Source organism: Neltuma alba, unplaced genomic scaffold, assembly GCF_004799145.2.
Source record: "Neltuma alba isolate B1F8T4 unplaced genomic scaffold, ASM479914v2 tig00011128_pilon, whole genome shotgun sequence".
Taxonomy (NCBI): Eukaryota; Viridiplantae; Streptophyta; class Magnoliopsida; order Fabales; family Fabaceae; genus Neltuma; species Neltuma alba.
The window spans coordinates 672711-689361 of NW_021635864.1; the positions used below are offsets into that span (position 1 = coordinate 672711).

A 16651-nucleotide genomic window follows, 5' to 3' on the forward strand; every position below is an offset into this window, starting at 1 on the left:
TCTGCATATTCACAAGATCAACGACAAAATAATTTTTCAAGTCGGGCCTTTCTATTTTTATTATTTTGCATTACAAATTTACAATGTCAAGCATGTCGCTGTCGCCTTGTGTAGACATTAATTACAAGCATTGACTAGTCAGGAGCTACCCATTTAGGCCACCATGAGAGAAAATGTTTATGAACTGCGTCCACGTTTCAACTTGAACCTGTTTCCCTGTTTACACAAGATGTAGTCAGTTAAAAAAACAAAAAATTGATATTAATACGAGTCTCATGCAAATAAACAAAGTTTACTGCTTATTTATTTCTCTTGTATCTTGCACCTATTATACAGGACTACGAGGCCTCTATTTCATGAAGCACGTAGATAGGTAAGAGAGGCAATTTATTTTTTTTAAAGGTTTTAAAGAATTTTTTAAGTCAGGGCTCTGCGTGCACTGTTACTAAGTTTACAGGTTTTAGTTTTACCGTTTTAGGTTTTCCTTCAAAGTTCAAACTTGTTATAATTAAGAAATATTTTTTCTTCCCTATTGTCATGAGTTTTTCTTCTTGTCTATACGTTATTTTTGTTGTTAACTATATCGTTTTTCTGGGTTAGTATCTGCGCCCACGATATCCAAATTTCAGAAGGAAAAAGTTTTTGAATACCAGATTGAAATTATTTTGTAGAAACTAGGGAGCGGATAAATATATTTACTTTTCCAGGGAGACCGAACCTCTTGTATTTCATGTGGATCCATCATTAAGCTGAAACTACCACCAGTGTCCCAGGGTGCTTAAAAAAAAAAAAGAAGGTCGATTTGATTCGTTTGATGAGCATTTAATCATAAGCTTTATAGATAGGTGACTCAAAATGGTGTCGTATTACTGGAGTAGATCATGATGAAGGAGAAAATGAGGCGTTAATGTCGGATTTTTGGTATTTTGAGGGGCTTCCAGCAAGATCACAACCAGGCTACCATGTTGACCGGATAATTTAGTTTGACCGTATTGTCTGGCTCTCCCCTTTCCTACAGCTGGAAAAACGTACCCAGACAAGAACGTAAATTTCATCATTAGATTCCATTATTCCTTATGTTCCTCTCCCTCCTCCTTCCTTCCTTAATTTATACCAAAACCCTTTCCTCCTACGCTCTCAGTCTATCATTACATTACTTTACTCTTCAACATATCCATTTTGTATTTTGTTAAAGTAGACTTCACGGATCCTGCTACCCTGCACCCGCACCGCACTGTAAGTCCTTTGCTTGCCTCAACCACGGCCTTACACTTGTCCCGTGGGTTCCATCCAGACGAATCACTCAGGTGGGGTCGGGTTGATGAGCCGTGGAGAGAGAGGTTGATCTTCGATGTAGGATGATGGGGTTAGGTGCGAGATCCGTGGGGGTCCTAAAAAGAAATGAAAGAGTGAGTGTGCAACAGCCAAGAGAGAGAGGTCTGTTACAACAGTTGGCATATGTGTCAGTACAAAGATTTTAAAATAAAATAAAAGAAGTATGCCAATGAATACAGGGGAGCAAGCTTGGCCTTCAAGAGAAGAACCTCTTGAACCCAATCTACGTTTTTGAGAAGAAAGAGGAAGGGGGACGGAAAAAAAAAAAAAGGCGCACGCACGCACACGCTCTCAGAAAAAGAGAAAGGCGTAATTATTAATTAAACCAATTTACATGGAGTAAAGCTTACAGGAAAAAAGAGATTAGGTCCTGCAATAATTCACCAACAGGAGCAGTTGGCAGTAGTTAGTGTGTCTTTCTTTTTAAAATCATACGGGTCACTTCTCTTAGCCTGGGAAGGTAAGGGAAGAAGCAAAGACTCAGTTTCTCCGTTTCCTCTTTCTAGCTTAGTAGCTCCTGGTCTTGTCTGCAATCTATAAAAGTTCGATTTTTATGCTCCCTCAGATGTTTATGCTATTACCCATTTGGTGAAATTGGGATTTTTCTTGTCGAAATTAATCGAGCATTCGATGCCCCTGGTGATACGATCAGACACACCAGTATAGTATGCTATAGGGCCTGTGTTGAACCCTGCCCCATTCACTAGTCACAGCATTGATTTGATTAGGATTTGATGCCTCCGGTCCTTGCTGCTCCTCTTAGATTCCCATCCCACTATTTATATTAGAGTTTCCGCAGCTTCTCTTTCCTCTCCTGTCTTTAAATCAAAACCAAAGATACTGCTGTTTCTTCGTTCGGATTTCCATTGACAAAGAATCTCCTACTGGGTCGAAAAGACTCAAGATTGCTCACATCAATCACACTGGTGTTTGAAGGAATGGAGAAATGGAAATCATAGTTGTTTAGCGGGCAAAGGAGAAAAGGGAATCTGCTTTATTGGGAGTTTGATGAGCTGTTAGCTAATCCCATTGTTTGTCTACGTCCGCTTTATGCTCTGAAAGGTTCACTTTCCTGTGTGAGGGGGAGCATTTTCCCCTTTTCTGAGCATTATAGTTGTTTTGATCCTAGGGTTCCTGAAGCAAGAGAGGTAACTAGCTGGTGACGACTACATTATATTCTTTTTACTTTGCGTATATGCTACATTGAGAGTGAGGTTGTTTCTTTTACTTTAACTTCCTCTCAGTCCTATAAAGCTGCCAACCCTGTTTTGTTCTTTGTTGAGTGCTGCAAGATATCTCCTCCGAGCTTAGTCAAAATTCGCCTTACCCTTTAAATCATGATTTTGTTTACTTCTTCACGGTTATTTCTATCTGCTGCTCGTTGAGTCAGGATTCAGCTATTGTATTGATCATTAGTTAAAGAGTTCTAGGAGTTTAGCAGTTTAATCCAGGAGATGGGTGGTCATGAAAATGCCATGGGGTTTCAACATGGACGAGAGACAATCCTGAATTGCCCGTCATCAGGTTTGAGCACCAGTGTCTCTGAAATCGCAGTTAGCTCTGTGTCTATGCCCAAGCCTCCTGTTGTGACTAATCCTTTTCTTGGGTCTTCTTCCACCTGGGATCCTCTTGTTTCCCTGAGTCAGACTCAAACTTTTGGAGGCTCTTCCATGGTTTCTCACAGTGAGTTTGGCAGTTCATCTTACCCTCTTGTGTTGGAAAATCAGGGAATGAATAGCACCTCTCACCTTGTTCAATATATGTCCGACTCTAATTTCGCTGTTCCTTCCTATGCAAGTGGAAGCTTCTCCGAAATGGTTGGCTCTTTTCCCCAACATGGGTGTTCTGATTTAGCTAATACAAGGTATGGCCCAAGTTATAACCAAAACGAGGAGGCAGCCATGAAAAGGGCTCCATTAAATGGTTCACAATCTCAGCTTGAGGATCCAGCTCCTGACGAAGGAGCCACAGGATCTGCACCTAATGGAAGTAGAAGAAAACGAGGGCTTGATCACAACCCTACGTTCAGTCCAAACAAGGTAGATCAAGCATTCTACTCAGTCTCAGTAAGGACATAGAAATTGTTATTACTCGTTACTCTTTTCATGTGGTTGAATTTATGAATGAACGACTTTATGACCTCTTAATAGAATGTTGAAGGGGAACCAATGATGGATTCTTCTGGGAAGAGCTCCGATGGGGCAAAAGAACAAGATGAGAAGAAACAAAAGGTTGAGCAAAACAATACTAGTGCAGATTTGCGTGGTAAGCAATCATCAAAGCAAGCTAAAGACAACTCTCAAAGTGGAGAAGCTCCCAAAGAAAATTTCATTCATGTGAGGGCTCGAAGAGGTCAGGCTACGAACAGTCATAGCCTTGCAGAAAGGGTACCTTCTTATTGACTCCTGTAAGAATTCCCACTTCATCTTATAAAGGTCCTGAAGTCTGATAACTTTTTGTTTGCAGGTAAGAAGAGAGAAGATTAGTGAGCGAATGAGGCTGCTTCAAGAACTTGTTCCAGGATGCAACAAGGTTTAATAAACAGATTGCCCTGGTTTGTAATTTTCTTACGGATTATTTTTGATATCGGATATTAAGTTTCTGTTGTCAATGGCTTGGTTTAGATAACTGGGAAAGCAGTGATGCTGGATGAGATTATTAACTATGTGCAATCGCTGCAGCAACAGGTTGAGGTATGCTCTTATGCCATGAAAACTATTGTGATGCATTTGGTTATACAATCCTAGAATCCAGGAACACTTATTTAAGCAAGTATTCGATAATTTAAGCCATTTTCTTCCAACTTAACTTAGCCCAAAATATAAGTCCAGTTTCATAAATATCTAAAGCAAAAGCATTTAATATTTATTTCTCTATTTAGGCTTTCTGTGCAATTAAATTTTATAAGTAATTAATTTATGATAACTAATGTAGTGTTGGCTTTTCCCAATAGCATATTTGAAAAGCTTTACAAAATTCTTACATGTTTAATTCTACAACTATCTTTTTACTAATATTTTTGGTCCAAGTGAGGTAGTTAAACCAGACTTATGTTGGAGACCAAAGGATTATTTTGTTTGTGCAAGCAATAAAGTTGATATGATGTCCACTCTGCACATGCCTCATTTTCTGTTAATAAGAATCGTTTAATCATCTTCCAAAATAATACAAAAGGACCAAGTTAGAGTATTTAATTGCACATGAGTGTTGTCGATAATCTATTAATTAATTCACTGCATATCCTTGAGGACAACTGCATTAAGAAGATCCTGTGCTACTGAACTAATCAATTCAATGTTTTACAGTTTCTCTCTATGAAACTTGCCACCGTGAACCCAGAACTGAATTTTGATGTAGACCGGATCCTATCCAAAGATGTAAGTGACAACGATCACAATTTAATTTTTTAATCTGATTCACTCTTTTAGTGCACGCAATTAACCTCTGAGTTAATCTGCTTTGCATAGATTCTTCAGTCGCGCATCGCAAATGGGACTATTGGTGGATATGGTATGAACTCCTCTCACTCGTTCCCTGGTGGAAGTTTTCAGGGAACCCTTCCAGGACCAGGCATACCCAACACATCATCACCATTCCCTCCTTTGCCTCAGGTAAACATCACGGTACTAAGGCATATTAACTCTGAACTATCTTGGGTGTGAAAATGGTGATTTTTATTGATGCAGAGTGTTTTGGAGCATGAGTTCCAAAACTTGTATGGAATGGGATACGATTCTAATACACCTCTTGACAACGCAGGACCCAGTGGTAATGCTCAGAAATCTTGTTTACGATTTCCCAATATGCTTGAGCAGTTCAAGTTCTTGTGCTCTCTTATGAATAACGGACTGCTATTATGTTGAACAGGGAGGTTGAAAACAGAGTTGTAATGGGTGCAAGGTATTTTGGATTTCATTAGATGGGCTTTGCTTCTTCCCACAGGGGACTTCGAATTTGCGAGCAGAATGCACAATTTAACTGAAGCTAAGAAAAGGTGGGGAAATAGAGAGGGAAAAGAGGAATAAGGGTGGAGTTGTATAGGATCTTTAATACCTAACTGTTGGCTCTTCGAATTTTTAGCAGAAGATGACTTGTTTAGATTCGTGCATTATTATGTATATTGAGGAAAGGAAGAAGACAGGCTCTGGTTGGTGAAGGTGATTAATGATTGTTTTCAGCTGGTGAGTTGCAAATTAGAGAAACGTGTGAAACTTCTTTTTTTGTTTTTTTTGTAAGGGCTGCTTGCCTTCATTGTTTTGTTCTCTGGAAGGAAAAGATACTAATTGTAATGAATTAAGAGCTTGCATAGGATTTGCAACACATAAATGGCAAGATATTGTCTCCGCTTTCCAGTGAGCGGCAATGGCACGGACTAAATTCATGAAATTTCAACTGACACCACAATTGGTATTCCAAGCTTAGCACTTGAGAAACGAACTAATTTATTTTCAATTTTAACGTCACTGCCAACTTCCTAGCCTAGCACTCCATAGTCCATCCTCATCGCTCATCCTCTGGCATTCCATGTTACTTTTGGTCTTAACCCCCTTCCTTTTACGTAATATTTTGTATGTGAATGAAATGAAGGACAAAAATGTGAATGGATTTCGGTAAAAGAAAATAAATAAATAAAACAAGTAGGGCGCCCTTTGGAAAAGTCATATAACGGACATTTTTGAAAACTTTACTAGACTGTGGATTTAAAAATAGATCTATGATGAATTGATGAATAGCCATGAAATAAACTCATTTTAAAGAGGAATAAATTATTAACTGGAACACAAAAAAGAAAGGAATAAATAGTGAAACTGCCACCCAAATCCTTTATATTTGTATCAGAAATAGCCTTTTTTTTTTTTTTACTAAAATATAGGTATCCTCTTATTGAGACAATCCTATTCGAGATACTGTCAAACACTAAATGTGTATACTTCTGCCAGCTGGGATTTGAACATTGATTCACCATATTATGAGGGACTAGCTTTTTTTTTACTAGACCCAACCCTTACCAGTTGGTTGGTGGAAATAGCCCTGTTATACAAATGGAAATGGAAAGGAAGGATCAGTGCGGTTATCTACGAAATATTAACAACCCAAATAGAAGCAGGCCTAGATTTCATATAATGGACTATAAAGTTGGGCTTAATCATCAACTCCTGACCCGATCAGGCCCATTCACAAACAGTTTTTTGTTTTCAAATTTCAAAAAGGGACTAGTCTCTCACAGCTGTAATATTCAAATTTCTGTTAAAAAATTTGCTTACATTTAGTATCTGATAGTATCTTAAATATGATTGTTTTTAATATAAAAAAATACCTGTAAAAAAAAAATTCAAATTCATGAACGTAATGCAGTGTTTGGCCTAATAAAAAGGAGGAGAGGGAAAGGGACGATCCCCCGGTACCATCTAACCAAACAGAACATGCGTAGAATATTTGATAAGGTCCGGGGACAAGGTCCTCATTGAAATATATAAAAAGGGAAAACATACTCTTATTCTTGCATATAAATCACTAAAATCTGATTGGAATTATTTAGATAATATTAAATTTGAGTTGCCCTTTTTATTTTTTATTTTTTAAAATGTAGAATGAAAAGGCGAAAAAAAAATATTGTAACCATCAGATATGATGGGGAAAACTGAAAAAAAAATTTAAATCAAATACAAACTATTAAAGGCGGAAGGCAACGTGAAAAAAAGATAAAAGACAAAATAATCCAAGAGACGTGTGGTTGGCATTTCATAATTTTTTCACATGTATATAAAAAGGCGGAAAACCTGTGTGACGGAGGATAATTTTTTTAATCAACAATTTTAAGAAAATAAACTATATCGGGCCCTTTGTCATGCCTTTGTTGTGAATGGTTTACCTGATGGAAACCTCCTTTGTTTGGGACGAGAAGAAATGGAAAATATCGAGATTGATAACATGCTAAACTTGCACGACTAACTCACTGTTTAAAATTCTCTCACTTATTATTTGCATAAATACTTTAAAAATATCCCATTTTCTATTATTAATATAAAAACTAGTTTAGAGTTAAATTTGGTTCTAAATATAATATCCCAATTCATTTTGTGCCTCATATTTTCTCAAAATATCCTTATTGATTGTAAAAGATTCTTACCAAGGCATAATTATTGAAGAGAATAATTTAAGAAGATCAACACACATTTGTGAAAAATAAAAAACTTAGCTAATTTTCTTAATATCTCCAAATTAGTTATGTAATTGTTATACTATATCCGATTCTTAATATAAAAGCTAGTTTAACTTTCAATTAGACCATAAATATAAGATCACAATCTATTTTGTTTTTCATATTTATCTATTTTTTAAAAATAATCCTTGTTGTAGTTACATATGTTGGAGTTCAATCAAATGGCAATCTTAGCTAATACTACTTCCGGTCCTTAATATAAGACCCTGTTTGACTTTTATTTTGGTCCTAAATATAAGACCCCAGTCCACTTTGTCTCTCATATTTATACATTTTTTTCTCTAAAGTAACCCTTCTAACAATGATAGTTCTAGTCAATACACTTGATTAACAAGAATATTTTAGAAAAGACAACACCTATCTAGAACAAATAACTAACTTAATTTACTTCCTTAATCTCTTCAAATTAGTCAATTGTCTCTTATAATTAGGATCGGAGGTAGTACATAATTACCAAGTGAATTTTAGGGAAAACAATATTTAATTATTACAAATAACTAACTCAACAAACTTTCTTAATCTATTCAAATAAGTCAACTAGCTCTTATATATTAAAGGGTACTACCTCCGCTCCTAATTATAAGAACTTGTTGACTAATTTGAGGAGATTAAGGAAATAAGTTAAGTTAGTTATTTATAATAAATAAGTGTTGTTTTTTCTAAAATATCCTTGCTAATCAAGTGTATTAGCTAGAACTGTCATTATTAGAAGGATTATTTTGAAAAAAATACATAAATATGATAGATAAAATAGATTGGGGTCTTATTATTAGAATCAAAATAAAAATCAAACGAAATCTTATATTAAGAATCAGAGGTAGTAGTATATAACGAAGACACACATACAACTAGCAACTCGTAAGAGTGACAAGCGAGTTGCTGAGCCGGAAACTCCCATGTTTATATCATTCCCTTAATCGGTTGATGGCTGCACCGAATTCTGGTGAGCAAAATGAAGCCATCAGGGTTGATGTTTGATTTTCCTTTGTGTTATGATTGAAGACAAAAGCACATGGTAGAATACGACCGTTCGGATACGGTTCACTTTGTTATATGATTGGGTGGTGCCTATTGCTCAGTCTATTGTCATAGCCCTTTCATTTAAGGAGAGACCCCTTCATAATTGACCCAACCCATCCCTTGCTGCTCCTTCTCGCCTTCTTAATAGGGCGTATAACATGTTTCCCTTCTGGCTTCACCAATTCAATATTTTAAATAAAAAAAAAAAGAGTGTTAAACAAAACTGAATTTGAGAGCAAACTCCACTACAGTCTCGCTTGGGAATACAGGGCGACAAGATCATCAAATGTATTGGCTTATTTTATCCCTCATACGACGCACATGTTCAGTTTCCTTGAAGAGATGAAAAAGAGTTCCCGTGGAGGCAATGCTTAGTTGCTTCCACCATTAATATAGACGAAAAGAACATGCATTGCACAGTTGATACGTACGTCATAACAAAACAGCAGAAAGAGCATCAAACTCTGCACAAAAACATTAACAGTTGCAGATCCCTTTAGGCCTTTACCTTCAAATCCTCCTCCTTTAAATTAAAAACTGATCATGCTGCTCCTTGCCCCCTTACATTTTTACAATTTCATGCTTCGGAAAACATTATATATGAGGCCAAAAAAGAGAGTATCAGAATAATAAAAAACAGCGGTGAGAATATGAACGAGCATCAATTATATACGAATCAAATAGTGGTGGGGGATGGGGCCTGCAACTACGCAACAACCAGCCGTCCGGTGATAGGCCCCACATCGGCACATGCCCTTGTGCTTCCAGCTTCCTCAGCATCATATATATACCGTTCCAATAATAGCCACCAGCTGTAAAAATCCCCACCCATCAATGCCCTCACAAGTATTCCCATGCCCATCCAATTCTCACACTTCAATTCAAGCCTTCTAGCATTAAGTTCAGCTCTCAATAGATACAGACAGGTTCAGTTTCTTGGCGATTTCGTAATTCTCTTTTCTTTGGCCATTGCATGAATATACATTTCAAAGCGATAAGATGTGTTGAACATTTCTTGAGTCAACCTAAAAGATAGTCTCTTTCAAACTGAGTAAAAGAAGTTTCCATCCTGTAATTTTTCTGGCTTTAGTTTTTATGACTTTAGTTATTTCTTCTTGTGTTGAGAAATAGGAGAGAATTACACATGGCAAATTTTCAAATTCGAGAGGACCATTTGAGTTACCAACATAGCATCACGAACATTTAAGGTAATGTTGATGCGTCGGCACAGCTAACAAGATCCCACTTTTCTACCCATTTGGGCAACTTGACAAAAATGAATGAAGCATTTATATTCAGACAAAGAAAACAGGACCATCAGGATAAAATTTGTTCCTGATTTTTACAGTAACTAACTCAACAAAAATCCCAATTCGTGTTTCGAACCGCTGATATTTCTCACAAAAAGAATGGATCCCAACAATTAACTAAAGAATGGACAGAAACTTACAGAGTGGAAGGGATAAACGAAGAAATGGGGGGAAAAAAAAAAGACTTACATATCAAGGAGCTACGACCAGGTTCTAGTGGATTGGTTCCTGAATTGAATTGAAGTCATCACTTTTGCGACCATATAACAATGTCATCTCGTAAATGAGTGGAACAGGATTGAGATCCTGCATGGAGGACCATGCCTCAGCACTTCACTGCACTGTCCCCATAATAACTTGTCATTGAAGGATATTATAGGGCCGGGACGTGTCCAGTGTCCACGCTTGTTTTACTGTTTTCATACTTAATCATCTACAACTCTTTACATGCTTTTCCTGTCAATTTGGTTTCAATCAACCTGCTCGCCAATCAAGTCTAGACCTACTAACAGGAAGGATATCCCTTGGAATAATAAGAAGTAGAAATGGATTCCCTGAGCTGATAAGAGACTCCTCACCGAAGCTGTTAGTAGCAGGAAAGCCAAGGCAAGCTCCTTCATGTAAATTCTGTTGTGCTTCTTCTTCTTCTTCTTAGAAGCAGCCTTTTGCTCCTGTCTTTGTATTTCCTCAAGATCAGGCGCTGATGCTGCTTTCTGATGCTTTGGCTCTTTATGAACCAATGAAACAAGATCGCCCTCTGACGAACGACCAGATTTCTTGGTCACAACCCACTCATACGCACTGCCAAGCTGGAATAGTCCAGAGATCATGGCATTGAATTTGGTCACCGACATGGTATTCTCAAAAAGGAGGTAAGGTACGATAAAAGGGAAGGATTTTGGAGCTGGAAGGATGTTAAGAAATGACATAGTGGCTGGGATGTAACACACAACCCAAGCAGGAAGCTCAGCCTCCGGAACAAACATTGTCATGGGTAGAATTATACAGAAAAGGGTAAATGAATAGAAGGGCAATATCAATTTTCTCAGTAGAAAGAAGAGGAATATTAAATTGAATTTCATCCCCACGCTTATCTGTGAAAACAAAATTGGTGCCACAGTTATTATGTATACACCATAATTGAATTACACAAGGGTAGTTACATAAATTTAACATATGCATACCTTGCCCCGTATGATGTCAGGCAAACAAAGGCGAAATAATTGCATTGGCCCCGAATGCCATCTATGCTGTTGTTTCCTGTAAGCTTCGTAAGATTCTGGAAGTTCACACTGGCACTGCACTCATTAAAAAGCAATGATCAGTTTTAAGAATTGATGAGCAGTGGCATGATATATCGATGGTATGAATTAAAGTGAGGCACACCTCCACGTCATTAAGGAAAATAAATTTCCAGCCATGGAGATGAGCTCGGACAGCTATGTCCATGTCCTCAACAGTGGTCCTCTCCAACCACCCACCAGCTTCCTCCAAAGCCTTAATTCGCCACACTCCAGCCGTTCCATTGAACCCAAAGAAATTAATGAAAATACCATTCACTTGCTGTTCGACCTCAAAATGGAATGCCAGATTAATGTTCTGTAACCTTGTAAGCAAATTTTCATCCTTGTTCACAAAGGACCATCTTGCTTGAACTAGTCCTAATTCCTCATTATCCTGCAGTAGCAGCAAGTAGATTTATTTATATACATCTAACTATACTTGTAAGCTAATTGAAAACAATAATTTCCTTTTGAATCATCTCATTATGCGCCACTGCACGGATTACTTACCTTGAAATGAGGAACAGTTCTTTTAAGAAAATCAGGGGTGGGCTGGAAATCAGCGTCAAAAATAGCAACGAACTCGTAGTCTTTTACATAGCTACAGTTCATGGCAGACTTGAGATTACCAGCCTTGTACCCTTGCCTAAGCACTCGGTGTCGGTACACTATGTTGGCACCCTCTTGTTGCCATTTTTCCACCTCTTCCTTGATCATCACCTGTGTTGTCGGGTCATCAGAATCATCCAGAACTTGAATCAGCAACTTGGATTTGGGCCAATCCAAATTACAAACTGCAGCAATTGACTGGTGATAAACCTGAGCACAAAGAAACTTAACCAGTAAGATTAACATAAATGAGAAACTCAAGGTGAAAAAAAATTAATAATATGCCCAACCTTACCTCTCTCTCATTGCACATGGGGATCTGCACTAGCACCATGGGAAAAAATCCCTTCTCACCAGACTCTAGATCTACAGCTCCTTCTTTAGGAACAGGTTTGATCTTCTTGAATCGAATCCAGAAGCAACCCAAACAAAGAATCAGTCTATCCAAACTCTGAATAAGGAAAAGCACAATGCACGCATTGGCCAGGAATTGCAGGGGCGGAGCTATATACTCCACACGAATCAAAACCCACCGGGAATAGAACCAGTCGAAAACATCTTTCACTCCGAAGGATGTTAACCATACATAGTCCAGTTGAAGATGTGGGGTACCGAAATGCCAACCCTTAAAGTAAGCAGTTACCTCAAAGCACACAGGAACACTTTGATACAGGAATAGAACCTGCTCTTCACGGTAGGGTTTTCCTTTTCCCTGCCGCCGATTTCATTATCGTGGTCGGCATCGACGTCGGTTCTGCCGGAGGCGACGCGGCGCTTCACGGCGGACGCTAGACCGAACAATGCGGGGGCAATGGAGGTCAAGCAACCGGCCGCTCTGTGAGCTTTGAGGAGAAGAACCCAAGTGAGTTGCTTGGCGTTTTTGCCCCTGCCTTTGTCTCTTGCACGACCTGAGTGGTCGGAGATGAGGAAGTCGTCGTCAGAAGGACCCTCAAGCTCAACCATGGACCAATTGGGGTTCTCCATCTTCACCACCACTGGGGTGCCCCGATGGCCCTCTTTCCCCCACCAATTGAACAAGGGCGCCATTGCTGGGTCTGATCTAAGAATCCCACCTCAAAAACACAAAAAAAATAATTACAAAACTAATTTGCAATTTCCACTTTCCCACCAGCTCACTCCCTCAAATTTTTTTCCTGGTACTTTTTCCCGAGCAAAACGCTTTGATTCCGAGAAAATAGGTAGTGAAAGACAACTTAAAACCAGAAAGGTGAGGCAAAAGGCTATAACTTTGATCTCATTGTGGGAAAACAGAAGGAGAGCGGGAAATGGAAGCAGTGAAAAAGGCGTGGTGTAGAAAGCAGAGCAAGGCGTTAGTGAGCGACGGTGGCATTCGAAGTCAAGTTATGCTTGAACTGTTTCTCAGAGGGAGGGGGGTTGTGAGGTGGAGAAATAGAACCAGAGAAGAACACTACGACGACCTGCCGGGTGAAGCCAATACGGTTCCCATCCAATTACGGCTCGCAACGAATAAGGAGGGCTGAGGCGTAATAATAAGAAGAGGGAGTGAGAGGAATAACCAAAGAAAGGGGGGAGACACTTAAAACAGAGGGTAACAGCTCAACACGTCTTGGATTTTGATTCCAACTATTCTATTCCCTTTTTCTTTGGAAAAAAATGTCTAGACGATAATTCCACGCGAATATTACCCAGAAAGCACGTTCATCTGTCAAAATCTTTCAAGTTCAAACTTCACCAACATCTCGTTAAATTACGAGTTACGACCAAAGAATTCACAGACTCCTCCACAAAACTCTTGACATATTCTAATAGAGAAAGAGACCAGTCATCGAATCACCGCATCAGTAATAAAAGACCACCTTGATAAAATTGGACAAAATCGCCCTGGAACACGGTTTTTTCCCCCCATTCTTTCTCCTCAGTCCTAACTTTCCACCAACTCCTTTTAAATCTCAATAATCATTCACAACTACTTTTCTCTTCGCATATGGTAAGAAATCGTAATTACAAAGGTGATCCGCGTGCTGAAAACGCAAGGCAAAAAGCCTTTCCTCCGTTCTGTGGTGAGCCCCCGTCGCGCGTGAAACCAAGGGCAAAAGGGGAATTTCGAAAAAGGCGAAATTTAGAAACTGGGACCATTAAAAACTGAAAAGTCTCACGCCAAAGCAGGCACGGAGAAAGGTCAGCATCTAGAAATGTGAATATGCACTCACATATTAGGGGTCTGTTTGGGTAGCACCCCAAACCATGGTTTGGGGGCCCAAACCATGGTTTGGGGAAAATGCTACCCAAACACTCTTCCAGATATTTAAAACCATGGTTTGGGGGAAACCATGGTTTTGAACCCCCAAACCATGGTTTCACCAGAAGCCATTTCGATCTGCTTCTGGCTCCAATTATTGAAGGGTGATGGTGGGGCCCTCCTCACATGACCGAACAGCCCCCAATTTCCTCTGCCTTCAATTATTCATTCGGTCGAAACTTCAAGCTCCCATTCCAGATTTCCAGTCGGTCCATTCCAGAGCTCCAGTTCGGTCGTCCTCTCGCTTTCTTCCCCAGTTCCATTCATCGTCAAGCACGGTCTTCCTTTCCCCCTTCGGTCTTTCCTCCTTGACAGAACGAGTCGCCGCCCGTGTTGAAGAGTCGCCGTCCAGCCATGGTTTGAAGGTGCCGGTGAGAGAAATCGCAGCTCGGCGGAAGAAGATCGTAGCTATCAGTTGTGAGTTCCGGCGCTCAGGTTCGCTCTGAAGCATTCCGCCGCGGTCAGTGTTCCCTGGCTCTTTCTCCGGCGCTCAGGAGCCGCTCTTCTCGTTCGTGCTTGGTCGCCACTAGCCCAGTCGCAAGTGCTCCTCCTGCAGCCGTCGCCGCCGCCGCCGCCGGCCCCGCTGCCTGGTCCGTCGTTCACTCTCGTCGCCGTATTCAGTCCTCCATTCAGGTGAGTCTCTGAGTTCGTTTTAACGACCAAGGTGTGACCGTTAGTTCCCGGCTTAAGTTGATCCACTTTGACGAACACCGGCTTCCTCTTTGCGGGTTTATTTGCCCCACCGCCTTGCTGATTCGATGCCATTGTTTCCGATCCCGGATTTCTGTGTTTTTCCTTCACGGATTCACAAGTTCAGAAAAAATAATATGCTTATGGGCTCTATCAGTCTATTGATTCTGAAAACTTATGTGAAATTCAAGTTGTTTGGCCGATTTATGCTCTGTGATGTGCTGCTGCAATAAATACGGTTATCATGGTATTAATCTGAAGCAGCCAAAGCTATTGAGTTATGATTGTTTATCATGGTATTTAAAATCTGATAAATTAAAGGTGTATAAATATGTCCGGTTGGTTTGAGCATGATACAGGGTATCTTCGGTTTGGTTGATAATCTGTGAATTTGTTTTTGGTTCTGCTCTCATACGTAAAAATAGAGCAAATGGAAATCTGTGTTTAATATTTGTAGTTTGCCGCCTTATAATTTTTACGACCACTCAACGTTGATGATGACGGGCTGTCTAAAATTTTGTTTTATATACTCTGCATTGAACTTGTCATGGCTTGTGGTCTGACCGGGTTAATTTTTTTTTTTTCAGTACTGGCTTGGGGTGTTGGTGGGTGCTGGTTTTACTTGGTTGATAGTTATTGCTGACGTTCTGCTTCAGTGGTGGGTTGATTTTCATTCGAGGATTCATTTGTGTAGCTTGGTTTATCTAATTTCAGTCAGAGGATTGGTTTTCGGTCTATTCAAGTGATTAGTTTTTCCAGAGACATATATTTGTAATCCTTATGTTTTATTTGAGTAATCCTGTTTTGAATAAAAGTATAGGATGTTGTATTTGTAGTAATTAAAATTAATTTATTTAATTTTTTTCTAGTCATGAAAGGAATGGGAACATAATTCCATTTTATGTGAATTAAAAAAATTAATTACTTGTTATAAATACAGATTGAATTTCTTTTTGTTTTAATAATAATGAAAGAAAGAAAAATGTTAATATGGTATTCATAGTTGATTTGGGTAACAATGACACTTGTTATTTCAATTAATTTTGAGTGATTAACCTGTGATGACTGAAGAGCTGTAATTGTGATATAGCATAATGGGTAAGAATACGGTGAAAGCTTCCTGGGACCTACGAACCACGAAAGTGTTTATTGACCTCTGCATTGAACTTGTGCAACAAGGGGAAGAAAAGGTACTAGCTTAACAAAGAAAGCTTGGGATATTCTTGCTGATAACTTTACTGCCAAAACTGGAAGAGTATATGAAAAAGCTCAATTAAGAATAAATATGATTCCCTACGAAAAGAGTGGCAGACATGGGATAGGCTGCTTCGTGAGACGGGATTGGGATGGGATACTGAAAGGAATACTGTCAGTGCAACTGATGATTGGTGGGAGAGAAAAATAAGGGTAATTATTGAACCTTTTGATCTTACATTTTCTCTACTTGTTAACGTTTTGTGTATATTTACTGTTTTTGGAATATTTTATGATATTATTGGTGTCTAATGTGCAGGAAGTTCCAAACTACGAAAAATTCAGAGAAAGAGGACTTCAATTTAGGGATCAATTGACTCAACTATTTGGGAGTGTGGCTGCAACTGGACCACAAGCATGGGCACCTTCTTCCATGACACTTCCAAGTGAAGGAACACCGAATGAAGATTTGGAAGAAGGGTCCGGAGATAGTGATGAAATTTTAGGCGCACCAACTGGTATAAGTGGGGAATTTAACACAGTGAACTTCAATGATAATAGTGGAGGTAGTGGAGGCAATACTGAATTGAGGCAGGATACCAGTGGTGGGGGTACAAGCAGAGGTAGGAGTCGACCTAGTAGCTCACTGGGGGTCAGAAGGAAGAGTGAAGTGAAGAAGAAGAAACGCGCATCTCCCTCTATGAAA

At 39.2% G+C, this 16651-nt stretch overlaps 2 protein-coding genes across 5 annotated transcripts; one reads left to right on the plus strand and one right to left on the minus strand.

The window, feature by feature from the left end:
* The first annotated feature begins 1448 nt into the window (after nucleotides 1-1448).
* LOC114761667 (transcription factor bHLH74) lies at nucleotides 1449-5736 on the plus strand. Of its 4 annotated transcripts, none has more exons than XM_028951087.1 (8): nucleotides 1449-3401; nucleotides 3486-3722; nucleotides 3802-3867; nucleotides 3960-4028; nucleotides 4641-4712; nucleotides 4803-4946; nucleotides 5095-5103; nucleotides 5203-5736. In XM_028951087.1, the coding sequence occupies exons 1-8, from the start codon at nucleotides 2790-2792 to the stop codon at nucleotides 5209-5211; spliced, it is 1218 nt and encodes a 405-aa protein (XP_028806920.1). In that variant the 5' UTR covers nucleotides 1449-2789; the 3' UTR covers nucleotides 5212-5736. The 4 variants fall into 4 exon arrangements, with proteins under 4 accessions (XP_028806920.1, XP_028806919.1, XP_028806917.1 ...); XM_028951084.1 differs by having other exon boundaries at nucleotides 1592-3401; nucleotides 5022-5103; XM_028951085.1 differs by having other exon boundaries at nucleotides 1610-3374; nucleotides 5022-5103.
* Nucleotides 5737-9845: 4109 nt separating this feature from the next.
* Nucleotides 9846-13314, minus strand: LOC114761673 (probable xyloglucan glycosyltransferase 12). The gene is given in 6 exon segments (XM_028951095.1): nucleotides 9846-10982; nucleotides 11073-11186; nucleotides 11275-11565; nucleotides 11682-11990; nucleotides 12076-12431; nucleotides 12434-13314. Coding segments are annotated over 6 exon segments (2088 nt in total). The 5' UTR covers nucleotides 12828-13314; the 3' UTR covers nucleotides 9846-10358.
* Between the last annotated feature and the right edge of the window lie 3337 nt (nucleotides 13315-16651).